General features: G+C 37.2%; 1 protein-coding gene across 1 annotated transcript in view; it reads right to left on the bottom strand.

Annotated features, from left to right (window-relative positions):
- gpatch2 (G-patch domain containing 2) overlaps positions 1-27,991 on the bottom strand; it is a 149,547-nt gene that overhangs the window by 109,722 nt on the left and 11,834 nt on the right. Inside the window, exons 3-5 of the mRNA XM_008125857.3 lie at positions 22,918-22,979; positions 17,911-18,093; positions 15,448-15,527 (exon numbers count right to left, since the gene is read on the bottom strand). Of these exons, the coding sequence (XP_008124064.2) occupies positions 15,448-15,527; positions 17,911-18,093; positions 22,918-22,979 (325 nt within the window). The remainder of the gene's footprint in view (positions 1-15,447; positions 15,528-17,910; positions 18,094-22,917; positions 22,980-27,991) is intronic.

Genomic DNA, 27,991 nt, shown 5'->3' on the forward strand with positions numbered 1-27,991 from the left:
CATTGAAAAATTGAAATATAAATTCGATTTAATTTGGGCATAGGCTAGATGAACCAGATCTTCAATCTCCTGCAATGAGAGTTGGTACATCAATTACAGCATAGCAAAGGCATGGGAGCCACTACAGTCAAATACAAGAAGAATCCAGAAGAATCTCTGTTTAAAGGAGAATCTCTATTTTAAGGAGAATGCCACCAATTCAAAACAGATTGGACCCTCATTTTCAAATCTGCTCTATGAACTAGGGAAATATACAGATGGGCATTTCAGTGTGACAAAATGGTTAATTTTACATATGTCAGGGTTTATGACTGTATTTTATGTTATACAATCTGTCTTTGTTTTGTTGTTTGCCACTTTGAGTCCTGCTATGGGAGAAAAGCAGGATAAAAATAAATAAATAAATAAATAAATAAATAACCCTAAGCAGGTGATAAAACCCCATGGCTGTTACATGATGCTTACTTACTTCGGCGATCCCTCCGTTTCTGTTGTCTTGGGGATGGATCCGTAGATGGCTGAAGAGACCTATTCTTGATCTGCATGTTCTCCTGCAGTGAGGACATCGGTTTCCAGGTGGAAGGCGGTCCCGGTCAGGGTTGGCTTGACGGGCCTTCCTCTTGGCACGTTTCGCCCTTAAGCCCTCCATTCGTGCCTCTTCGAACTCCGCAGCACTGCTGGTCACAGCCGACCTCCAATTAGAGCGCTCAAGGGCCAGGGCTTCGCAGTTCTCAGTGTCTATGCCACAGTTTTTAAGGTTGGCTTTAAGCCCATCTTTAAATCTCTTTTCCTGCCCACCAACATTACGTTTCTCATTCTTGAGTTGGGAGTAGAGTAGCTGCTTTGGGAGACGGTGATCGGGCATTCGGACAACATGGCCAGTCCAGCGGAGTTGATGGCGTAGGAACATCGCTTCAATGCTGGTGGTCTTTGCTTCTTCCAGCATGCTCGCATTCATCCGCCTGTCTTCCCAAGAGATTTGCAGAATTTTTCTGAGGTAGTGCTGATGGAAACGCTCCAGGAGTTGAGTGTGATATCTGTAGACTGTCCACGTTTTGCAGGCATAGAGCAGGGTTGGGAGGACAATGGCTTTATAAACAAGCACCTTGGTATCTCTAAGGATGTCCCGATCATCAAATACTCTCTGCTTCATTCGGAAGAATGCTGCACTCGCAGAGCTCAGGCGGTATTGTATTTCAGTGTCAATGTTGACCTTTGTGGAGAGGTGGCTGCCAAGGTAGCGGAAATGGTCAACATTTTCTAGTGTTACACCATTAAGCTGTATTTCTGGCATTGCAGAGGGGTTAGCTGGTGCCTGTTGGAAGAGCACTTTGGTTTTCTCAATGTTCAGTGAGAGGCTGAGCTTCTCTTATGCTTCTGCGAAGGTGTTTAGAGTGGATTGTAGGCCTTCTTCTGAATGTGCACAGACTATGTTGTCATTGGCATATTGGAGTTCTATAATAGATGTTGTGGTGACCTTGGTTTTGGCTTCCAGTCTGCCATGTACAGGGGTTGATTTTGTTCCCTGCATTTTTCTTGGAGCTGTCGAGCAGTTAAGATCATGCCCACTGTTCCTCTGGAGCCATTCTGGGATTCTGAGAGGGTGTCTTCTGAGACAGGAAGAAGGTGGTTTGCAAGGATTCTTGCGAGGATTTTCCCAGCGGAGGCTAGAAGGGAGATACCGCAATAGTTCCCGTAGTCTGTTCTATCCCCTTTCTTGAAAAGGGTGATGATGGTGCCATTCTTGAAGTCTGCTGGAATTTTCTCGGTCACCCACACCTTTTCAATGAGCTGGTGGAGTTGTTGTATCAGCTCAGGTCCACCCTCTTTGAAGATTTCAGCAGGGATCCCATCAGGTCCGCTGACTTTGTTGTTTTTTTTGTTGGCTGATGGCATTGCTGACTTCTTCCAAACATGATGCTGGAGCCATCTCATCTCCTTTGTGGGGACACCAGCTTAACATGATTGTGCCTTGCATTAAGCTAAGTCGAGGAATGCACCAAAGCTTCCCCAAAGTTCTGGAGCAGCCCCACATATCAGGGATATGTGCCTGAGACAGTTTCAAAAGGGAACCAGCTCCACTGTGTGATAGTGCTGTCATTCTGGTTTTCTTACACTCAGTGGTGAAGGGAAACCAGAGCAGCATTTACCCAGTCTGTTGTTTGTCACTGTAGTGGTGGCCTCAGAGGTGCATAAAGCTTGAGGCTTTTGCTTGGTGCCTTTGCCAAAGTAAACACCCAGCTTACTTGGAGGGGGGCGTAAACAAGTGTGATGATGGTGGATTCAGTGGATCTACAGCCTTTCCTATTCTGCCTTGTCACACCACCAACACATCACATTCTCTGCCCAGGTCAAACTACAGATGCTGGGAGAGGCTAGAAAGTGGCAATGGCTCTTGGATCTGATAAGGTATGTGATGTGGTCATAAAACCACAAGATGTCCTTATGCATCACAGCTTCACTAAGACTGTAATGCCATCTGTGTTAGAGCTGCTGCTCAACCCAGTGAACTTCCTTGGATTGCATAATTGGAGTTCTGCTTAAACTGTTGGAGAGTTGCAGTCAGTTATTTGACAGGTCACTATTTTTGTTTCATATATGGAAAATGACATATTTGTCCTTAGTCTAGGGAACACTGCAAAACTCAAATACCCACAACTGTAAAGGGCAAAAAAAGTAAAAATGCTTCATCTCAGGGCAACAAGCACAAGTATAAATTTAAAAAAATCAATTTAATGTAGCCTGCTCTGCCAGATCTTTTTTATCTTATTGAGAAAGTCACTTGACTTAATATTGATGCCAGGATGAATAAATCAATACATTCAGAGTGAGTGATATATTTTAATTTAAGAATGCTCAAACTATAGCAGTAAATCTATGCTTTTAACAAAAATAAATAATCAAAAATGTATGCTTCTTGGGATTTATTATTGAGATACCATAAGAACTTGAGATGCATATAATGCAAATAAGCATGTAAAATCCTTTGATTTGTCTAGTCTCACTGAACAACTGGGTTGAATTTCTGAAATCACTATAAAATAATAAACTGCACTCCTATAGAGACTTAGCTTAAAGCTGCGCAGCTTTAAGCTGTGGCGCAGCTGTTGAGCAGCTGCCTTAAATCACTCTGACCATGAGGTCATGAGTTCGAGGCCAGCCCGTGGCGGGGTGAGCACCCGTCAATAAAAAATAAAAAATAGCCCCTGCTCGTTGCTGACCTAGCAACCCGAAAGATAGTTGTATCTATCAAGTAAGAGATAAGGTACCACTTATAAAGTGGGGAGGCAAGATTAACTAATTTACGACCTGGAATGAGGAAGTGCCGTCAGTGTGGATGATGAAGCAGCTTCTCCCCCCTGTGGCCAGAATCGAACATCCCCTCAGAAGAAGGTTAACTTGCCTCTGCGTGTGTCTCTCAGTCTCTGTTTGATGTGTTTATGGGCATTGAATGTTTGCCCTATGTGTGTTATAATGTGATCCGCCCTGAGTCCCCTTCGGGGTGAGAAGGGCGGAATATAAATACTGTAAATAAATAAATAAATAAATTCCCGAAGAGTTAATAGCACCTAGGCCACCAAACTGTAGTCAAGACTGCATTCCAGGTTGAGGTGGTGTATTAAGTTGCCTTTCTTATGTAATGCATAACTTCATTATAGATATTTTGTTATCAGTAACTATCATGTGGAGGTCTTTCATTCATAGAGCTGTCCTAATGTAGAACTGACTAGAAGGTACATAATATCATAGTCAATAATGCTGCTTGGGAAGTTACTAGAAATCATTGTATTATGAAGTATCAGAAGTTGTTCATGCACCTCTGAAGGAAAATGGATGAGTTCACCACTACTCTCCTACTGTCTTCAAAGGTTATTTCACATTAAATGTTTTTATAATGACTGCCAAACCAAAATCCAAGATGAGTAGGAAAACTCAGAGACAACATCCTCCTATTTGGTGGTATTGTGCTATATGATATGGGGTAGAAGAGTATCAGCAAAAGAAACCTCAGAATTCTGTTACTAAACTGGTTGTAATCTGAAAGAAAACATCACTATTGTTCCATTAGCAGGAAATTTACTTATTAAAATGCAGCACAGCCACTTCTCTGCCACACCAAAAGAGGCTTTGCCACAGTATTAGACACAGGCACTTATGGGTTTTTTTCCTGGATTTATATATATTACTTAATGGTTAAATTGCCCAAGACAAAGAGAACTGGATACACTGAATTGTTACTTACAAAATGAAAGTCAGCATGATCTCACTTAATATCCTCTAATCCACCTTGAGCATGAAGGAGAGGAGAACATGAATCAGGGTAAGAAAAGTTCCAAAGACAACTGTACCATACACTTCTGAACTACAAAAAGTAGAAATATTCAAAAACAATCAAATTCACATATAGCAGGTGGAAAGCTTTCTTTACTGAATCTATATTATAGTAAAGCAAGCAAAAGATTGTCCTTTATAAAAAATAATATTCTTAAATACTCAGGCAAAATTAAGAATAGCAAGTATTTAAAGAAACTAATTGGGACCTGGTAAAGGACTATTTAAAACAAATGAAACTTGATCCTATCTGCTGAACTAATACAATCTTACTAACTGATGAGGACGAAGGGGATATGGATTTGACCGATCTTCAGAATTTTCTTTTTTCTAAGAACCAGTTAAAGGGTAATGGAAGTCTACAGTTTTTTTCCCCTCTCTCTCTTACTCCCCCCCCACTTTTCTAATAACAACGTGTTCTCCCACTTTCGATATGAAAATATTATCTTTTACTAATATATAGTCCTTTTTCTTTTATTTCTTATATATAAAATCTCTAATAAAGATATTATATAAAAAAGAACACTGAATCCTCACATTCTTCAACAAGGAGAATGAGCAGATACTCCCAACGTAACACATATCAATTCTCCAAAATTAGTCACTTAAAAGACTTCTGTTCTAAGGGGGGTGCATAAAAAGCTTTAACAAATTGGCTCCAAGTGAATCTCTACTAGGCATTTTGCCAAGAGACAAACCATTAAAGGCTACAATAATCTCTTCCTCAGAGATGGACCTGCCAAGATGAATCCTCTCAGATATACTAGGGAGGTTAAGTGAGGTCATAATGTCCCTCCTCTCCAAAGCTGTAGGTACTTCAGTTGTTTCAGTATTTTGCAAGAGAAATAAATGAACGCTTTAGGAGTTGTCTTTAATTAGGCTTGTGCCAACAGAGCTTCTCTGAACTACTACTGTGCCTGAGCTTTTGTCTGACTTGATTAACTTAGCAAAACAATACACTGACTCTGTCACTCTACCGGAGTGATCTGTTTTCTGAAAGTCAAGGCCATTTGACACCTTTGGGCTACATATTTGTCAACAGAAACAGTGACCACTTTCAGTTCTCCTAGTAATGCACAGAAATAAATTGACATACCTAACCTCAACTACTTTTAAAACTGTTGTGCACAGATCAGACAAATACTTCACTGAATTCTTTCAATGCATGACATGTTGTATTTATTTTGAAGCATAAAATATTTTCCAGTTGACTTAAATTTATTCTACAAATGGAGAATAAACACATGGAGATGACATATAGTTCTAACAAACAGAATTATTCCAAATATTGGAATATCAATACTGAATGTGTACATACTGTTATCTTATTGTTTTTTTACCTACAAGTCTCAGGATATTCAAAACAGCAACAGTATAATAGTACATTATTTTGCCTTCATATTATAGACAGGAAGCTGAAAAGTCAGTAGCTGTAAGTAAGTTCGCTTAATGACTTCACGGTTCAGATGAAATTAGTATTGGGGATTACGGGTTCTCAGCCACAGTACTATATCAGCTACGGGGGGAGAAGGGGTGTCACAGTTGAGCTAGTTTTGTAGCTGTTCCAGTTCTCAAAAACCCTTTTATGCCAGAAAATACCACCTAATAAAGTTCATACAATGTTTAAAACTTCTTTCTGTTCAAAAACTGTTGTTTTGAAACTTCAGTGAAATTCTACTAGAATTTCCTTTCTAGCTTTAAGCAACCTATTCTAGCTAACAATGCTTGACATGGCTGACAAAATAACTAGGAGTACTTCTAACCTGTCAGGACACAACAACTAAATAAGCACACCTTGCTACAAGCATATTCAGCTCACATTTAATTCTCAGTACATGCTACCTGGGCATACTCAGAAAGAAGCACATTACCTTAACATAAAATTGGCTTCCCTTTTGTTTTCTAATGAAACTTCCTTCTTAGGGGTTGCTAACAATATGGTTTTGTCCATCTTCATCACCTGTTGTCAGTGTTTGTTTTTGTTTTTTTCCTGGAAGATGATCTACAGTGCAGGACTTTTCCCTATGCTTGTAGGAGTACATAAAGCTTAGTATATTTGCCATTCTAAAACAATGAAATGGTGGTGACTGGTCTGAAATTGTGATGACTGGTCTGAAAAAAAAATCTGAAAATCTCCTGGGAAACTATCACTATCATTTTCTTTTGGTTAACATACTTTTATTTGAAAATTGCTTTATTAATGAGGTCTTGCCAACTCCATAATGGCACAAGACTTCCTCTGAAAATCAACAGTTTAGAGTGAGAAAACTGAACATATTGCAACTATTTTTAGATGAACAGGTAAGACCTGTAATTAATGTCTGCTCTTTAGTGAAGAAAACAGATGTTTTCTTCACTATGTAATTAGTGAAATTAATGAATTCTAATGCTTCCATGCAAATGATTTCTTTACCTCTGAAATCAATCATTTTAGCACCCAAGATGTTATCAGCTGAACAGATTTGCCAATATGTCACAACTTCAACTTGATCTACTATATTTATTATGTCATCTCCCCCCTCACCCCCCAGTTGTCTTTGAAATGTTTTCTAACATTCACTTAGTCTGTCAACATTTTGATAACTATAATAGAAACACAACATGATTAGGTATTACATTACTTGTCTAATTGGTAGTAATTACCGAAATTGCTAATCACTGAATCTACAAGTCTTATCTTGATCTTATACTACAACTGGATCTGTTCTAGCAGCAAAACAAGCCTAGGGAGAATTCTAAGACCAATAGACTTTATTACTGCAGATTAGAATGTCTGCAGGTCTAAAATGTCATATTTTTAAATCCTGCTTTGAATAGAAAATAGAAAGTGGGATAGATATTTTCTGTACTGTGCTAGTTTTCTGTTTGGAGAAACTTTTCTAATAAGGTAACATTTCTGTAATGTGCACAACTTGTAGATTGAACTATGTTATGTATGGATTTAATCACATCATTCTCACCTCTCTAGCCATCTGACCAGCCAGTACAGTATATTCCACGATTTGCTGCTGTTTATCTGAACAATGAAGAAATCAGTTTTTCAAAGGTTCAGTAATTTTACACAAACCAATAATTTACATTGCTACTATTCAAATAGTTTTGTCTTCAGTTCCTCATTTAGGAAGCAGCTGAAACCTTGGGAATTAAAAGGTAGAAAATGTAGTGGTTATTTATGACACTATTGTTGTGACCCACTATAAAATACACTTGTTTTAGTCCAAAAGGTGAAAAACATGACTTTTTACCCATATTCAACTAATCAAAGCACACATATCTGCATTTAGTATAAGTCTAGTATACTAGAGGTTCATCTAGTATACTCGTTTCATTTGCCTTGTGTAATCAGACACTGTGAGAAAAAAATCTGTCTGTACCATTTCAACTAGTTGCTTTATCATCTTTTTCAACAGGTTACAAGGAAAAGTCTTTTAATCACCTTATGATAAATAATGCGGTGGATTATATCACAGTTCAAGGGTATTAAAATGTGCAAAGGACACAAAAGGGAAAATGGTTGGGTTATAGATTTTAACTTCTTAACTTGAAAACTGACTGAAAATAGATTTTCTAATTTACAATGAATCAAAAGAAAAAAAACATTAGACCATAGCAGAAGTGGCACAAATGTATCAAGCAGCAAATGAATAAACATTTGAGAAGATTTATTATTAGAAATTGCAATAAATTTTCAAAAGATGAATTGATTTTAGTTAAAAGGTATAACTGACAATTTATTGGGCGGGAAGATGCATTATTTTCCAATTGTTATCCACCTACACTAAAACTGATTTGTGTCCTATTGTATTTTATGGAAAAGGAGAGAGCAACTTTCAGTGATTTAGATTAAATGTATTAATCATAACCAGACACTGTGAACTATATATCTACTATTAAAGAAGATTTTTGACATTTAATTCTGTAGCAATATTTTGACTCTGTACCTCTCTTCCTAAATCTAATTCCTGCTACAGTTGGCAGATTTCTTCCTCTAAATTTTATGAGACTTAAAGTAGCATTTTAACCACCCATGCGGTAAATAATGCAGGATTAGAAATATTTAGTGTTTTGTTTCCCTTTGAAGAGTACAAATCCATCAAATCCAAAAGGGGTTTCTGAAAAAAAGAATCCGTTTTAGCATGAACCACAGTAGAATCTATTTTTTTAAAGAATGCACAAGTCTAACATATAGGCTTTTGACATCTATGAACAGGAAGTGAGATATACACTCCTAGACCAGAAATGTTTAATTATTCACATAAAAGTATTGTACATCCTTTAAAACTCATAACAGACACAATAACATTAGAAAGGCACAGATCCTTCTGTGTTTTAATACCCTGCTGCAAGATGCTACATGCACAAAACACTGAATTGTGTGGGAAAACTCTATAGCATGGGCAAACTTTGGCTCTTCAGATGTTTTGGACTTCAACTCCCAAAACACATAGAGGGCTGAAGTTTGCCCAGGCCTGCTCTATATCCACCACTCTTGAATATGCACTCAGTGATCCTTGCTAAACTGGGTTCATGCATAATCAAGCTTGACAATATTACCAGTTTAATTTGAATTTATCTCACCCTTTCTCTTAACAGGTTATTAATGAAGTTAGAGCTAAATGGAGTATTTAGTAAGTAAAAATATACAGACCCTTATGCACACCAGTATGTCTACATGCAAAGACTGTGGGCTGAGGTTTTAAAACTGGACAATTTCCTCTTAACCATAAGACTACTCATATGAATCTCTTAGGTAGTAAGTTATTCTCAGAATTTTCTAAAGCTGTATCCAATATTCTGTAGGGCATTCTACCCTGTTCTTCAGTCACAAGTAATGTCCTAGTTACTGTGCTTCAAAGATTTTTAAGTGTTGCTTGCTTGGATTTGTTTTTTTTTTTAATGCATCCAAAATTGTAAACAGTTACAGCTATCATTTTCTGGGACAAAAACCTATGTACTTCAGGGATATAGAATTCCTAACTACCTTCCTGTGGAACAACTAATATTCTTCCTCTTCTAGTATAACACATTTCAACAATATGAATGCTATGCAGAAACAATCACATAAAAATGCTTTTTGAATGTCCAGTTCATTTCATATGTTATTGAAGTTCACTGGTCCCTTGAGATCCACGGGCCCCAATTCTATGATTTCAATCAACCATTGATCATCATGCCCCATTTTATTAACTTGTGGCAATGTGAACACTATAGTCTGTGTGTTCATGTCACTACCATTTAATAATGTCAGTCAGGCAACCTTGGGCCAACAGAGCTAGAATGGATATAGAGCATCAACCTTTCACATCAAACATATCAGAGGTTGTGAAGCACCGATTTGCTGGTGTAATGCCACCAGATCCTTCTTCAGAACAGCTAATGAAAGGCATGTCTCTTGAGAACATGTGTCTCATGTAGAGGCTATTAGGTGCTTAGCATCTTGAACATTCCTTCATGAGAAGCAGACCTGGCTTCTTTATTACGTGCTTTCAGAATGTCAATAAAAACAATTTAATTTAAGGAGACTGACTATAGCTCCAGTCCAGTATTTCTTAATATAGAGCAATTCTTTCTGAATGCAATGGGATTTATTTCAGAGTAAAGGGCACCAAATTCCATGTAAATTTGGAAGCTGAACTGGGTCAAGTCCTAGTTAATAGTTAGATGGGGATTGCCAGCGAATATTAGGTACTTGTAGGAGGTATTTCAGAGGAGCTGGAAAAGCCATCTCTGAGTAGTCCTTGCCTAAGAAAACCCTATGAAATTCACAAAGTTGCATTAATCGACAAGTCACTTGAAGGCATGCACACATACAAATATATAGAGGATTGCCTTTTGTTTAAATACCTTCTGCTGTTATTTTAAATGGCTGTAAACCGTTTTTCTTTAATGCTAAGCTTCATTATACAGTGCTCCCTCACTAATCCACGGGTTCTGCGGATTCGCTGTATTGCGGATTTCTCCATCTGGTCCACCCTCCCTTTGCAGGCACAAAAGGGCCCAGTTTGAGTCACGTGACCCGGCCAGTGCTTCCTCCTCAGCTGCCTGCAGGCAGCGTCAGTAGGCCCTGTCTGCACCTCATCGTCCCAGGAACAACAAGGAAGACAGAATAGTATGTTTAAAGAGGAAAAGAGGGAGGGAGGGGGCTATATTTATTGAAATAAATACAGTGCCGCTATATCAGTTTTCCACTTTTCGCGGGCAGGCCTGGAACCTAACCCCTGCAAAAAGTGAGGGGACACTGTATTGTGAATTACTGATATGTTTGCATTTGTTAATTTGTTAAAAACAAAGAGTAACAAAAACAAAGTAGGAGTAATTATTTTTACAAACAGTAGCAATATTAATTTATGTTTAACAACTTAGTTACAAACAGTGAACTGCCAACATTGAATTCTACCATGGCCAGAGAAGTTTATTTGGGGACGTTCAGTATTTATTGCTTCAGAGTTTCATATAGTTAGTTCATTATACATAGTTAACACATTTCTGGGAAATACAACTCGGGATATAAAAATACAAGCTATACAGAACTATGCAATCATGTCTGTGGGTGCAAAGAACACAGAGTTTATGACCTAGCACTACATGCAGGTAATATCTCATCAGAAAGTTTCTCTCTTCCCATTCTTCTCTTCACAGGGAATCATCTCAGTTCTGTTTAATGAGTTCATTAAATTAATCTTTCTAAGATCACATTTGCAACAGGCACTCCCCTTTTCTCATTATCAGATAACGTATGCATAGTATCTTTATTTTGTTTCAGCATCATAAAGCTTCCTTTGAAACTTCCTAATAGATATGTGTTGTTGATAGATAACTTAGAGTATGTATCCATACTCAAAAGGGTTACTGAGAATAGGTAGGTAGGATAGACTTTCAGGCTGCCAGTAAAGCAAGTATGTATAGTGACCAAAATAAAATGTACTTTTCCTCTTCCACACAAAATGACAGCCCCTGAGAGGCAAGAAAGAGTATATACTGTGTTTCCCCTAAAATAAGACCTGCCCAAAAAATAAGACTTAGTAGGGGTTTGGGGGGGATTGCCAAATATAAGGCCTCCCCTGAAAGTAAGACCTAGCAACTAAGAAGGGGACCTTCCAGGTTACAGCAGAGTTCCACTGGGGAGCATAGCTGCAGGGCAGAAGCAGCATTCATATGCACTGAAGGGAGGGAGAGAAAGTGCTTACTGTGCCTCCCTGGCTGGCCTTGCCTCCCGCCTGTCCCCCAGCCGCCAATGCATATACGAGGCTTGAAGAACCTTCCCTCACTGCTGCTGCTCTGCTGTTTCTTCCTTCCGAGACACAGCTCCATCCTGGCCACACTATCTTCGTCCCAGAGGCTTCTGATTGGCCCCTGGTGCCAGGGCGAGGGAAGGTAGGAAGGAAGGAGGAGGAGGGCTTGAACACCCTTCCCACTCTGCTCCTTCTGCTTCTTAAAGGAACAGGACGCATTGGGATTCTCCTCCCATTCTTATTCCTATGCCATGAAACTTATTATTTTATACTATTATTCTATTACCATATTATTATCATCATATTATGTTATTATTACTATATCCCATTATTATATTATCCTATTAATATATTTTATATCATTATATTATATTTTTCTATTATTATTATATCATTATATTATTATTATTGTTCTGTTATTATTATTATAATATTCCATTTTATATTTTCCTATTAATTAATTAATTAATTTACAGCATTTATATTCCGCCCTTCTCACCCCGAAGGGGACTCAGAGCGGATCACATTACACATATAGGCAAACATTCAATGCCTTTTAACATAGGACAAAGACAAACAACATAGCACCGAGCGGGCCTCGAACTTATGACCTCCTGGTCAGTGATTCATTGCAGTTAATTGCACTGGCTTGCTCTCCCGTCTGCGCCACAGCATATTATTATAATATTCTGTTATTATTATATTCCAATATTATATTTTCCTATTAATACCACATTATCATATTGTGTTATTATTATATCCTATTATATTATCCCATTAATATATTTTATATCATTATATTATTCTATATTATTATTATTATTATTATTATTATTATTATTATTATTATTCATCATTCATGACTACATTGAAACAAGAATCAGCGTGGAAACCTTGTGAAACCTAAACTGCAAGAGGTGCCATAGATTGTTGTACATGTAAATAATGGTAGTAACAAGAAATTCTTGATAGGATTCACAGTTTGTCTGGTTATGCTGGTTTGTGATGACAACTACTTTACAGTATATAATAAATGTTAATTTTGTTGTTCAACAATAAATGTGAGCTCTTCTTCATGGAAAAATAAAACGCCCCCTGAAAATAAGACCTAGTGCATCTTTGGGAGCAAAAATAAATATAAGACCTTGTCTTATTTTTGGGGAAACAGGGTAATACTATTTGATTTGTTGCCTTCTGCAAACATGCATTTGATATAAAAAAAAATTATCCATGTAAATATTTTGTACTACAAAATGTGCAGAGAAAAATCACAAAGACATATCACTTCCTTAAAATGGGTATTTATAAACTGAATCAGAAATATTTAATTTTTGAAACAGTAGCAAGCGATTTCTGAAAATATAAGGCTACGAAACATATCCACCCTTCTATGAATTATTTAACATTTCAAAATATTTCTACAGTTCAATTTTATAACATCCAATATGTATTTTGTGGAAGAAAGACAGGGCTTCTACTAGGGAGATACCACACCAGAAAACAATTCTTGGCTCTTGTCCTATATATATACAGATACAGTATATCACCATCAATTGAAATTTAATCACCTTTTTACAATTTAGTGGGGCAGTTTTTAGCATGGTTTCGCCATGTATCATCAATACCATGAAGTTAACCTATCAGTTGTAATAGCTTCTATAAAATACCAGACTGAGATTGCAATAAGGCTAGAAAATGGGCTACAAATCCCAGATATGCTCAAGCAAGCAGTGAACCAAAAATAAAAATAGGGAGATGTGAAACCAGCAAGAAGATACCATTCATCTGATTCATTACCTCCAAGGCAAAGTTCATAGGCAAAGGTTTAAAAGTAGATTATTTAACTCAAAAATCCTGCTTCAGAACAAAGATTTTTTTAAAAATTCCATCTTAATGCTTTTCAGACTGCTGCCCCAAGAACCCTTTTAGATGATGATGATGATGATGATGGTTGTAAAGATGTCATGATCATTGTGTTTTATTCATGATTGCTATGTTTAGGTTGACTGTTTAAGGTTATATATTTCAGCTATTCTTATACAGAAGCTGGGAGCCTCTAAGGCATGGCCAGGAAAAGGGGCGTGGCTTCACCTTGCTGGTGGAAGCCTTAGAATTCAAAATTTAGCAGTTGGAATTGGGCAGTTGGAGTTTGTCGGTTGAGCAGAGCAGTTGGTTCTGTTCAGTGAGAAAGGAGTGTGATCGAGAGAAGAGATTGTGGGAGGAAGTTGAGCAGCTAGAGAGTTTTAGCGGAGAAGGGCTAAAATTAAAGTTGCTGAGCTCTTAGTAGGGATAACTAAAGAGCTGAGGCTACATCCCTAAGTCAAGGAAGACTAGGGTTAACCAGTTAAACTCCCCAGTCCAAGTTTGATCGGGTACAGATCAACTAAGTTCAAGAAGGACAGTATTCCTAACTGAAAGAAACAAGTAATATAAAGTTGATACCATACTAAGCTCAGTGAAACTATTGAGAAGTCTTGCAACACTTACTGTACAGAAGTAACATCGTTCAACTTAAGATATAACATTCTTGCAACCATCAAGCTTTGTGCTATAAATAAACCAGTTACTGTTTCTTCAAATGTTGCTTATTATTTGAGCGAAGCATCTTTCAAAGGTGGTGGCAGCGACAACATTGAAAAGTAGGATACATAGAGGTAGAAGTTGAATCCTTCGCAATTTGGTGGCAGAGGTGGGATCCAAAAAGATTCCATCCCTGTCAACACATCAAGTCTTCACAATGGTGATGATGATTATTATTATGTTTAGTTATACTCCAGCTTTATCTCTCCCAAAGGAGACTCAAAGTGGCTTACATTAAAAGTATGACCACAATTTAAAATATACAAATATGCAAACATTAAAACAGAATTAAACATAACAGTATTAAAAATTCAGTTAAAATCCATTAAAACATATTCAAACTAAAAATCACAGCATCCCCTGATCTTAAAAAATCTTCTTCTTTAAATGCCTGTCTGAATAAGGTTTAATAATAATAACAACAACAACAACAACTTTATTTTTGTACCAAGGGACTCAGGGAGGCTAACAGAGGCCAAGCCCAAGCAATTACAATAAAGCAAAGTAAAATACATACATGATATGCATCATCAAAAGGTAAAAATACTAACACAGTAACATAATAAAAACAGTCAAATAGTAACAGTAACATAATAAAACACTATAAAAAAAACCAGACAAGAATTAAACGAGGGCGAACTGGGCCAGAGTATGAGGAGTTAAAATTATAAACCTCATGGGTGAGGTAGACAGATAAAGTGCTGCGTTAAGTGCAAGACTTGGGATGGGATAGACGATGAAGTTATTCTCAACTGAGGGATGGATAAAGTGCATCAGATAGCCTGCCATTGGAAGGACAACAGTGAAGGGGTCATTCTGGCCACCCTGGGCAGGGAGTTCCAGAATCAAACCAAGAAGGCCCTATCTCTCATTCCCACCAACCGAGCTTGAGATGGAGATGGGACCTAGAGAAGGGCCTCTCCTGAACATCTCAGGGCCTGGGCAGGTTCATGCAAGGGGATGTGGTCAGCCAAATAGCTTGGACCTGAACCAATTTATTAAATAATGCAAAGATCCTGGATCTTTCAAATGAACCTAACACGTTAGGTGTTCTTGCAGTATAGAAGCTGTGAAATAAAAAGTCCTTAAATCTATTTCCAAACTGCACAACAATTATATGGGTCTAAGAGATATAAGGAATATTTCCATAATTCAAAGATAAGAAAATAACTTCTGTATATAAAGCTTCCCTAGGCTATACTAAATACTGTCAAAACTCACATTGTGTCATACAGTTGATACTTTAAAGATCCTATAATTTAATAAAAATGCAGTCCACTGTAAATTATAAGAACCAACCTACCATTGTGGTGGGGGTTCCTGTAGCTTTTTTGATGTTTCTTGCTGGTATTCCATGAAGGTGACTAAATCTTGTCTGAAAATCTGGGGAAAATATGGATTGACTTTAGTTATGAAGTAACTTAAATACACCTAGCTTAAATAAACTGATGTCATTAATGGTCAATGTAATAAATTCCTTGTCTGCATGTTTTCATAACTCTTAGCTGATCTTAAATCTGTTATCCTTTATTGTACATTAAGACTGAATAGTCACTATGACTGAAATATGTCTTACAAAAAGGTACTTCAGTATGTGTTGTTAAACAACAACCTCCGTATCTGTGGAACCAGTACCTGTGGTTTCTCTCACCCATGCCTGAAAAAAAGGCATCGCCTCTAAACATTTTCTAACTCACTCATAGTGATTCTAAGGTATGCTTCTGCCAAAAACTAACCACAGAGGCATGCTGGAGTGCTTAAAAATGCTAGAGAGCTATGATTATATATGTTTCCATCGCAAGTCATTAAATAGTGTTCACTATTATCTATATATTTTCATGGTAAGTCCAAGATATGGGGGTTATACAGTATATGTTATTTGTCAAGCCGACATGCACAAAAATATTTGATTGCAAGAGAGATAAATACTTTGCAGAAGTATTAAACCAGGGGTCCTCAAACTTTTGAAGTAGAGGGCTGGTCCATAATCCTTCAGACTGTTAAGGGGCCGAATTATCATTTGAAAAAAAATACAAACAAATTCCTATGCGTACTTATTTGTAGTGCAACAACAACAACAACGAAATAACAATACAATGTTTAAAAATGAAAACAATTTTAACCAACATAAACCTATCAGGATTTCAATGGAAAGTGTAGGCCTGCTACTGGGCAATGAGAAAGTCAAGTTAATTAGGATTGTTGTTGTTGTGTGCCTTCAAGTCATTTCAGACTTTGGCCAAGCCTAAGTCTAAAATTAATTATTTATTTACTGCATTTATTTACTACATTTATATCCCACCCTTCTCACCCCGAAGGGGACTCAGAGCAGCTGTGTGTACATACAATATATTATATTATTAGCATAGCACAATATTAGTATTATATATTACTATATTGAACTATACCACTATACTATTAGATAATATGTAATATATAACATATAATTAATATTATTATATGGTATTATTATTAGTATTCTATTGTATAACATAATATTATTATCAATATTATATGTATATACAATATATTATATTATTAAAACTGATATAAAAATATTATATTATAAAACTGAGGGCGGGGGCCAGGTAAATGACCTTGGAGGGCCGTATCTGCCCCCCGGGCCTTAGTTTGGGGACCCTTGTATTAAACCCTCTCATGCAGTGTTGTTTTTGTTTACTTAGCTTTTTATCACAAAAAATTATATTGCATCTTCACAGTTTTGACTATTTTAAGTACATCCCATGGCAACAATTTCAGTCAAACCAATTTGAAATGCTGACTGAAATACAATAAAAGTCAAAAGGTGTGAATAGTTCTGCAAGGCACTGACACAGAGCATTATGTTGCATACCAGTTCTGCTTACCAGTTCTACCTCTCTTCTGTACATGCTGCATTATCAGGTACAAAATAGAATAATGAAAATCTTTTTTCCAATGTAATTGGACTTCTTATTTAGTGTGACCATAGTGTTAGGTCTAATCTAGAACTGATCGTTGAGTAAGTGTACAAACTAAGGGAGAAGGGAGGAATCTCTCACTTGCACATTCCTATCCAAATGTTTTAATGCATCCACAATTCCCTTATAGTCAACAGACATAACTAACTTACTAGGCCAGATACATAGCATACTTTTTGTGTCAGGAGTGACTTGAGAAACTTCAAGTCACTTCTGGTGTGAGAGAACTGACTGTCTGCAAGGACGTTGCCCAGGGAACGCCCGGATGTTTGATGTTTTACCATCCTTGTGGGAGGCTTCTCTCATGTCCCCACATGGGGAGCTGAAGCTGACAGAGGGAGCTCATCCATGCTCTTCCCAGATTCGAACCAGCGAGCTTCAGGTCAGCAATCCAACCTTTAAGTTGCAATATAGTCATATAATATAATATATTGTATGTATATATACTTGTAAACCGCCCTGAGTCCCCTTGGGGGTGAGAACGGCGGGATATAAATGTCGCAAATAAATAAATAAATAAGTCAGCAGCCCTGCCGGCACAAGGGTTTAACCCATTGCACCACCGTGGGCTCCTCATAGCATAATATAGATACACACTTATAAGGATATGTATATAGCTTCTCTCTAACAACATTTCATAATCAAGGAAAAATTTAAAAAGACAGAAAGCCATTCAGTATTTTTATTCCTTTTTAAAGGATTATATGAGCAGGTGGGAAAAACTTTAGCTTCCATTGACAATCAAGTAGCAGCTGCTAAAGGAAAATAATTTTGTAACATTATTTTATTTTGCAAGAAGTGCTCACCTCTCTTGCCTGAAGTAGACATAAGAGGGAAACTGCCAGTTAAGATACTTTGAAAGATTGGGTCAGGCAACTCTTTCTCTAGTTCTGTTGAGTCTTCCTTTTCCCACCAAGGAATGATCCCAGTGATTCCACAGGCACCTCCAGGTTCACTTTCATGAAACCAGTCACTCTGCTCATCATCACCTAAGATTTTCGAAAAATATAGTGTATAAAAAGATCAAGTTCGTTATCCAAAGAAGTCACACACTTCTCTAAAATCATTCCTATTAATTGTTGGACTGTAGTTGTTCCCCCAGTTGCTCAGAAGATATTATTTACTAAATTAAAAAAGAGAAGGGTATGAAATATGTCTTACAACAAATATGGAAATGTGAAAAAAGAAACTAGATAATCCTTTGGTGTTAATGGCAGAGAAATTGATTTAAGTTACTGAAGTTTCAGTTTTATCAAAACACTAATCCTGTATCTCCTGCGGGGAATTAAAAGGTATAAAACTGTGAAACCAGTTCTTTGCAGTTGATAATAGTATATAATTAGCTTAATTTCATGATATGTATGGTATATAAAAAGGGAGAAACAATCATAAACAGATGTGACCAAATAAAATTAATCTGATTAAGTTCATTAAGAAATAAGTTCTGAAAAAGTTGTTTTTAAATGAAAGATGACAGTACCACAGGAAGTATCATGAGTTCAGAAAAAAATTAATGGATCTTAGAAACTAAAAATAGAGAAGCAAAATGAAATTATGCACTTCACTAAATCAGCTTGTGAAATTCTTATACATCTATGCCAGAGTCACTTTGACACTAGTACCCCAAATACAGTACATTTCTTTATTTTCAGTTCCAATACCAATGTTAAAACATGACAACTGTCAGATAACAAGTGATGTCAGAGATGGCATCTTTTAACTTTGGCCAATTGAGAGGAGAGCTCCAATGCCTGGAAACTACACTTGAAATGAAGTGAAGAAGGAAGTGATCATGTGGACATCATGAGAAAATAATGCAACCTCATGACATCATGAATGGAAATATAATTATGCTTTTGGCAGCAGTAGAAAATGTTTGTAAGATAGAAGAATGTACACCAAGGTAGGAATAAAGTTGCCTTTGGAGGATCTCCCCAGAAACTGTGCTGGCACACACCCAAAGTGAGATCCCAGAAACACACAAAATCCTCAAAGATTAATTTTGTTACTAAATCAAAACTTATAGCACCACCATCTATATACGAAAGGAAGTATTTGTAATAAATCTCAGGAAATAAGTGCTTGCGGTGGATGAAAATCCAGGCCAGCTAATGATGGCTAATCAGGCTAAATCGTCACAGAAGAATTTTCAGTGTCTGCTGAAGGAGGAAAAGGAAAGTAGGGAAACAAAGTGGTTCAGAATTGAGGGAGGAATAGTTGTCCAACACTGGAACTTTGAAGGAGAATGTTTTGTCCCACATGTTGGCTTGCTATTTTACTCTCCCCTCTGATACTGAGTGGCCTACACCATGCCAGTGAAAAAGGCTTTCTGTACATGTTTAGATTATCATCTAGTTGAACAAATATTTAATGAGCCCCAAAAAAGTTCATATAGGACATATTTTGAAATCTGCTTGCATGGTATCTTATAGGAAAGGGTAAAGACAAGGTCTACTCCTTAGTTCTGTATGAGTCTAGAACCCATGGACCTTATAAGCATTTCCTCCCTAGCATGCCCTACGACTATACATTTTAAAGACTAATGTATACATATTTGTAATCTTGTAATTATTTTGGGTATATTTGAGATTCTAATACTTGTATTTCATCATGTAACTATTGCCACCATATAACAATTGAACCCCCATTTTTTGGTCGCTAAAATAGTATTTTTGTTTTCTTCAAATAAGAGTTGCACCCCCATTTTGGGCTGATTTCCCCTTTCTTCCTTCTCTGAATGGATCTGAATCTCTTCTCTCTCCTTCTTCCGAGGCAAGGCAGTTTACAAAACCTGGAATGGAGTTCTTTGGAGGAAGGAGGAAGAAGGGATGATCAGAGGTCCAGAGGCCTCCATTTCAGGTTTTTAAAACTGACTTGCCTCAGAGGAAAAATAAATAAGGGAGCAATAGAGATTCATAAATCTCCATTAAGTTCTTAAACTGTCTTACCTTCAGAAGAAGAAAGAAGGGCAAATCTGCCCAAAATGGCTCTGCAGTTTAAACAAATAGAAATGGAGCTGTTTGTTTGAGACTGGATCATCCCCCTCCGCTTTCAGAAATAAAGCATTAAAAAACAAAAACAAACAAACTGGATAATATGGGGACATTATTATCTCTCATGTTCTAGTTGCACTCCCATTTCTGAAAAAAGGGGGGAGAAGTACAACTATTACGTGATGAAATATGGCATTTGGCAGAGAGTGTTCAAGGATCGGACATTCATAGAGATATCAAGATGTTTGTTTATAAAGCTACTAGCTGTGCCCGGCCACGTATTGCTTTGGCAAAGAATGGTGGTATGGGAAATAATGTATTGAGGATTTGGTGGTAGTTAGCATATGTTATTTCCTAAAGCTTGTGAATATACAATATTTCTGGTTGTTCCTTTTTTTGTCTGTTGGAGGCAAGTATGAATGCTGCAATTAGCCAGAATGATTAGCATGTAATGGCCTTTCAGCTTCAAAGCCTGGTTGTTTCCTCCCTTCTTTGTTTCCTGTCTGGAATTCCCCTGTTTTCAGAGTGTTGTTCTTTATTTACTGTTCTGATTTTAGAGTTTTTTAATACTTGGAGCCTGGTTGTGTTCATTTTAATGGTTCACAGCAAAATAATAATAATAATAATAATAATAATAATAATAATAATAATAATAATAATAATGACTCTGATAAAACACATTACTTTTCTCCTTCCTCAGCTTCCCCCCTGAGGGAATCCTTTGTTGGGAGGTGTTAGCTTGCCCTGATTGTTTCCTGTCTGGAATTCCCCTGCTTATTTACTGTGCTGATTTGAGATATCATTGTTCTGTTTTATTATAGCACAGTAATATTATATATTATATTTATAATCGTATATTATTTGCTTTGAATTGGATTAGATGAGGTCCCTTCTACATAACTGTATAAAATGCACACTGAACTGGATTATATAGCAGTGTGGACTCAAAATAATCCAGTTGAAAGCAGATACTGTGGATGATCTGCCTTGGCATTCTGGGTTATATAGCTGTGTGAAAGGGCCAGAGTCTATACTGCCATATAATCCAGTTAAAATCAGATAATCTGTATTTTGTAGGCAGTGTGGAAGAGGCCTAAGTGAACCCTCAGCCATTGTGGCTGAGGGGGTTGCTAGGACACAAAGTGAGTGGGGCCTAAAGGGGGCGGGGCCTACCCTTCTGACTGGCAGCCAGGGGGAGAACGGCTCTTCCTCATCCTCTGTAATTTGGAATTTATTTTTCTAGGTTTTTTTGATTGAAAGACATAGATTGGATGACTATGCCTTTTGTGGCCAAATTTGGTGTGACTTGGTTTAGTTGTTTTGGTGTTTACTCCATGGGAAAAATGAACATTCCATTTTTAAATATATAGATTGTCCTTCCAACTCTATCGTATGCCTGCAAAACAAGGACCGTGTCACTCTTGACTTCTGGAACAACTCCATCAGTGTTGTCTCAGAAAAATCCTGCAAATCTCTTGGGAAGACAGGTGGACAAATGTCAGCACTCTGGAAGAAGTGAAGGCCACCAGCACTGAAGTGATTATTCTCCACCATCAACCTCGCTGGACTGGCCACGTTGTCCGACTGCCCCATCACCGTCTCCCAAACGCAGCTACTTTATTCTAAGCTCAAGAATGGAAAACAATGTTGGTAGGCAGCAAAAGAGATTTACAGATGGACTTAAATCTAATCTAATAAAATGTGGAATAAACACTGAGACTTGGGAAGCCCTGGCACCTGAGCATTCTAACTGGAGGTCAGCTATTACAAACAGTGCTGTGGATTTTGAAGAGGCACGAATAGAGGAAGAAATGTGCAAAAAGGAAAGCGCATCAAGGAAAACCTTGTTAGGACCTTCTAACTGCAAAAAACCATGCAGATCCAGAATAAGTCTCTATAATCACTTATGAACCCACCGCCAAGACTCTATCCTTAGAAGACAATAGTTCTCGGCCAGGGAAACTTCAGATGATCCAGAGAACCAAAATGCTCTAATATTGAACTATTGTTTTTCTCACCACCATGAGAACTCCATCAATAATGGATCTGGACCACACTTGGCACACAGACCCCCCCCCCAAATGACCAACTTTAAGTCCTTCTGTGATTTGGGGAGGGATGGACCCTGGATGATGGGAGTTGCGGTACATATACCCATGTCCAGAGACCACTGTGAACCTCACCAATGATGGATCTGGACGAAACATGACACACAAACCCCCATAACCAACTTTAAGTTCCTGATGGGGTTTGGGGGGGGGGGATGGACCTGGACATTGGAAGTTGCAGTACCTTCACCCACATCCAGAGACCATTCCGAACTCTAACAACAACGGATCTGGACAAACTTGCACACACCCATCCCCCTGTCCCTCATGACCAACTTTATGTCCTGGTTGGGTTTTGGGGAAATGGTCCCTGGACGATGGAAGTTGTAGTACTTTCATCTACATTCAGAGACTACTACAAACCCATCAGCAATGGATCTGAACCAAACTTGGTACACAGACACCTGCCGCTTTGTCTACTTTAAATACTGGCGAGGAAATGACAGAGGATGATGGGACTTGCAGCCCACCTGAATTCCTTAACTGTAGATATGTAAGTCCCATTTGGGGAGATAGGGTGGGTGACAAATAAAGTTTTTAAAATTATTTTTATTATTGGCAAAGAATAGTTCACCTATTATGTCATCACTGTTAAATTTTATATAATTTAGAATTCTTCAGTTCCATTGGATAACCATTTATATAGGGTTTACAAAACTTTACCTGATACAGTTTTGAAAGCAAAGCAAAAAACAGCACACTATTTCAGTACCTTGTCTTCCCTCATCATTGGTAAACAAACCAGCATCACTACTGCTCAGGCTGCTGGATTCACTGTAATAACAGAGAGAAAGAAACAGATCAAAAGTGCAATTGATATCCTAGTCATAAAATTTTAAAGAGACAAGATTGCACTCATATGAAACTTAAGCCTCACCAAAATCTAAAAGAAAATAAGATGATTTCTAAAAAGAAAAGAGAAATATCAAACTGCAAATATCCCAGTTCCATTAACTACAGAACATATTATTTTTGGCACATAAAACCACAGGAATCTAATGGGACCCTGACAGTAAGCCAGATGTGACTGCAATGAGGTGCTGACACAATTGATGCATTTTATTATCTGTTTCCATCAAATGCTCACTGCTCTTTTCTTATGCTGTGCAATTCAGCTTGATCCAAAACACCACTGCTAGTTTTTAAAAGCTGTAGGGAGGATGGGGTGCCTCAATCAAAATGATTCTGGGCTTTTTTTCAGCACATGAAACACAAGTGTCTAGAGACATAATGACTTTTGCTATCATTTGCAAATATTCAGGAAGGTACGGTACATAAAAATACATTGGAATTCTATTATTTAGAGAGAGAAAGAATGTTTATACAATGCCAACCTATTAAATCAAAGTAAAGGTCACCCTGAGAAAAACAAAGATGATCAATATGCTCCTAGCAGCACAAGAAGAAACAGGTTACAGTTTGCTTCTCTGTTAACTTCCAACTGAGGATTTACATGGTATTATTTCATGTGCATCATCTGAAGACTTTAACTTTACATGTAAAAAGTGTTCTTTGCACAAGAACAGATAATTGTAAGATACATAGATCTGGTTGTGTCAACAAATACAGTGATAGCTGTGAAGATGGTGCCCAAAATATCTTCAGTATGCAGTGTCAACAACCTTTCAACAAAACCATATTCAAAAGGGATAGGATCTTTTTGGTGTTTATTAGAATATTAAATTATAACTTTACTGAATAAAAACATTCACTGTTTTTGCAAATTAATCTTGAAAGCATACATGGTAGCATTTAAAATTCAATGTGACTACTTATTCTGTTATAACTGATTTCTTTTTACAACAACAGCCTGAAATGATGCTAATTTATTTTATATGAGCAAAAATTCAGTTTGCATGGACTCGAAGAACCCTAAACTGGATATGCCAAATTCTTTCAATAAAAGTTACACATTTGTCAGAGTTTAACAAACTGTGTTCATATAATTTGGGTGAAGACATGATTTCTGAAACCTCTAGTCATGTCTACTGACCTAGTGCATCCTTACGGAGCCACGAGGGAGATGGCAGAAATAGCTCTTTAACTCTTTTCTTGGGACTACTCACACAGAGTTTCAAACAAATCTAATGATGAGTTCCAGAGTAAACTGACTAAGTCAACTGAAATTAAGACAAATGTTCATTTATCAAGTCTGAATTTATCCAGTTAGTATACTCTAGTTGAGACAAACAATTCAAATTAGGCCTAGGTCAACTGCAAACCTATTTGTTGGTTAGAAAAGAATACCATCTGACAATGACAACAAGATGGTACAGCATGCTTTGAACACCGGAACTCAATAAAATTAATAAATGTATTTTAATAGCAAAATAATCTGAGGTATTTATCTCTAGGGGCATGTGGGTATGGATTTCAAATTTCACATGTTTAGATTTCCTGGACTTAAGGCTATAACTCTTAACAGTCATATACATATTTTCTTTAATCATCATAGCTGTATCTTCAGATAACAAATTATGTATTTGTAAAAACCACCTAAAATAGTTGTTTTTAAAAAATACAATGCAAGGAAACTTTAGATGATACAAGAACTGAAATGTTCTAACAATGACCTACTGTTCTTCTCGCTGCCATGTGAGTAAATTTATATGAATACAAAAAAGCCTGAAACTAGACCATAATATATAATTACACATTATATATTGATTCTTTAGATTCACTATGTGCAAAATAATTCTAAAATTGTATCTACTCTAGTGAATTTTACATCTGTGATCACTTATAAGAAAGGAAGGTGGATTCAAGCAGCAAAAGAAACAATTTAAGGCAGCTGAGATATTATCCTAGATCTAGAACTGCATTTAAAGCAGCTGATTCCAACAATAGCCCTTTCTTTATAGCCCTTTCTGGTCAATTGGCTTTGTCTTTTAGAAGACAAAGCTATAACAACCAGCATCCATTCTTTTATATCCCTATCCAGAACTGGCCTCTTTAATGTTCTCTCTGTGGCGCTACTCTTAATAAACTATTCAGAACAAAATACTTTCTTACAACGAGAGATGCAGGGTTGCCTTTGTTTAGTATTAGATGCTCGTTCAGATGAATGATACTGCAAATGTGGGACTGAGCCTTTGTTATCTCTAATTTATGCTACTTGTGCTAACATATAAAACCCTAAGCAATTTTCCATGACATAATTTAAGTAGGGCTTCTTCTATTTTGGATCCAACCAGTCCTGTAACATCAAAATATGAAAATTCCAAATTTTCTAGCCTCTAGCACTTTTATCTAAATATTTAACGAAGCCCTTTCTAACCTTTTTAATGAATATAGTTACATTAACATTCTTATTGTAATTTGATATTTAGAAATATTTTAACCAGTTAGGAACACAGCTGGCTGATGCTGAGTCAGAACACTGATAATTCAACACTATCTACCTCATTGGTTCTCAACCTGTGGGTCCCCAGGTGTTTTGGCCTACAACTCCCAGAAATCCCAGTCAGTTTACCAGCTGTTAGCATTTCTGGGACTCACAGGTTGAGAACCACTGATCTACCCTCACTAGAAATGCTCCATTTCAGGTGGAAATGCATCCCAGGCCTATGTAGAGGGAAAGAACTGCTGTACCATTGAGATAGAACCCACGTCCAAGTGTCACTTGCCAAAAGGATAGTGTTGAACATTTCAAAGAACTGAAACAGTTTATAAGAAGATTATGCTGTATGACAAGATCTGTTGAAAAAGCATGTCTATTCTGAATGGCAACATGACATCTGAAAGTGAAGGAAATGACTTTGTGTTCCTTGCATGGCAAAGATGGCTAGATGGCCCTTGTGGTTTCTTCCAACTCTATAATTATGTATATAGTAAGCTTGTGCAATTCGGCTGGAGGGTGATCTGTTTTTGGTATCTGAATTCGTTGGGTAACCAGATTTGTTTTTGGGAGCCTGCCGAATATCGGCTAATGGAAAAATATGCTTTTGGCTGGGCAGCTGAAAGATGCAGAAAGATGTTTGGCAGCAATGGGGAACTTATAAGGTTTCCCTTTCCGTCCCTGGAATCTGTTCCTTTTTTCCTTTCAAGTGGGCCTAGGTTTGAGGAATGCAGCTAAGGAAGCACCCTTCCTGGGCTCCTTTTCTTTCTTCCTTTCAAAGGAGCCTGGGTTTGAGCAACGGGGTTAAGGAAGCATCATACTGTCTCTAGAGCCAAGATGCAACTGAGACCAATTGAGGCGCTCCCCCCATTAAATAGAAACAGCTTGTGTAAGACATTTCACTGGCCCAAAAATGCAGAGCTCACAGGGAAACCATATGTGAGCACGTGGCAGCCTCTTCACATGCCGCATGATGCCGAATAGGAGAGAAGCAATCATGATCAGCTGTTGCATGGTCCGTTTCGGCCAAAAAAACCATGATGACTGAGCCCTTGCCATTATGGCCAGCCGAACAAGCTGGATTGGTCGAAGGGATCCTACTAAACTGAATCTGTGCACAAACCTAGTATACAGTATTCCATTCAAACTGGAACAAGCATGTATAAATATTGTTAATTATAAAATTTAGGTTTTCTTGTGCTGCTCAAGTCTTTGTCCCAATAAGGCAAGTGATTACAAATGAAAATCAATGTAAATCTACTTCCTTGACTAGCTTACTCCATTTCATGACTTTCTCCTGTTCTGTTCACTTCTTTATTTAGAAACAAGAATTAGTTCACTTACAAAAGTTCCAAAAAAACCTAACAAACAATAAAAATACAGACGCTCTTACAAATATACCTTAGGAAATTGCTAATGTACAACTTCCCAGAAGGGGGGGATTGCAATACAGTAATTTCAACAAAAGGCAGAACTGCAACATCTATGTCTACCATGAATACTCATTTCAGCTTGGCTAAGCAAGCGTAAACACTGAATGCAGAACTAAGCTTGGGTTTACCAGGCACGGAGACCAGAAAGAGAAACAAAAACAAAACATGTAGTATAGGAATTGCAACAATCAGAAAGGAACAATATACTAAAATAGCACTGAAGGCTAGTTATGGCACCCAAGAATGAGTGTGCTTTTACATGTTTTCCTAAATTCTGAATGTTTATTCACTTTCTCAGTCTATGCCCGAATTATAAGAAGCAAAAGAATTCAGGGCTTTATGAGACTTGCACTCTGCAGAATAAAAACAAATTGTAACAGATGTTTTGCCAGAAAGGAACACTGATTTCTGTTACCTGAATGAAGCATGAAAGTTTACATTATGTGTTTTAACTTGTATGGTTTACTGAAGTTTTTAATGGGCTTCTCCTTTACCTCTGAAAATTTAGAGTTTTGTTTCTGAAATCTAGGAGACTGCATTTTTACACATACTTAAAAGCTTGTGCTGCTGAAATTACAGCTAATCTACATAGGATTACAATACATATGCCCTTTGGAAAACCTATATATTTTAAGATAAATGCAAAAGGAATGTCATGATAAAAGGAAAAATACTTTGGCCAGGATACAACAATGCACAGTAGAGTCTCACTTATCCAACATAAACGGGCTGGCAGAATGTTGGATAAGCGAATATGTTGGATAATAAGGAGGGATTAAGGAAAAGCCTATTAAACATCAAATTAGGTTATGATTTTACAAATTTAGCACCAAAACATCATGTTATACAACAAATTTGACAAAAAAGTAGTTCAATACACAGTAATGCTATGTAGTAATTACTGTATTTACAAATTTAGCACCAAAATATCACGATGTATTGAAAACATTGACTACAAAAATGCGTTGGATAATCCAGAACGTCGGATAAGCGAGTGTTGGATAAGTGAGACTCTA

The sequence above is a fragment of the Anolis carolinensis genome, chromosome 1 (genome assembly GCF_035594765.1).
Source record: "Anolis carolinensis isolate JA03-04 chromosome 1, rAnoCar3.1.pri, whole genome shotgun sequence".
Lineage (NCBI taxonomy): Eukaryota > Metazoa > Chordata > Lepidosauria > Squamata > Dactyloidae > Anolis > Anolis carolinensis.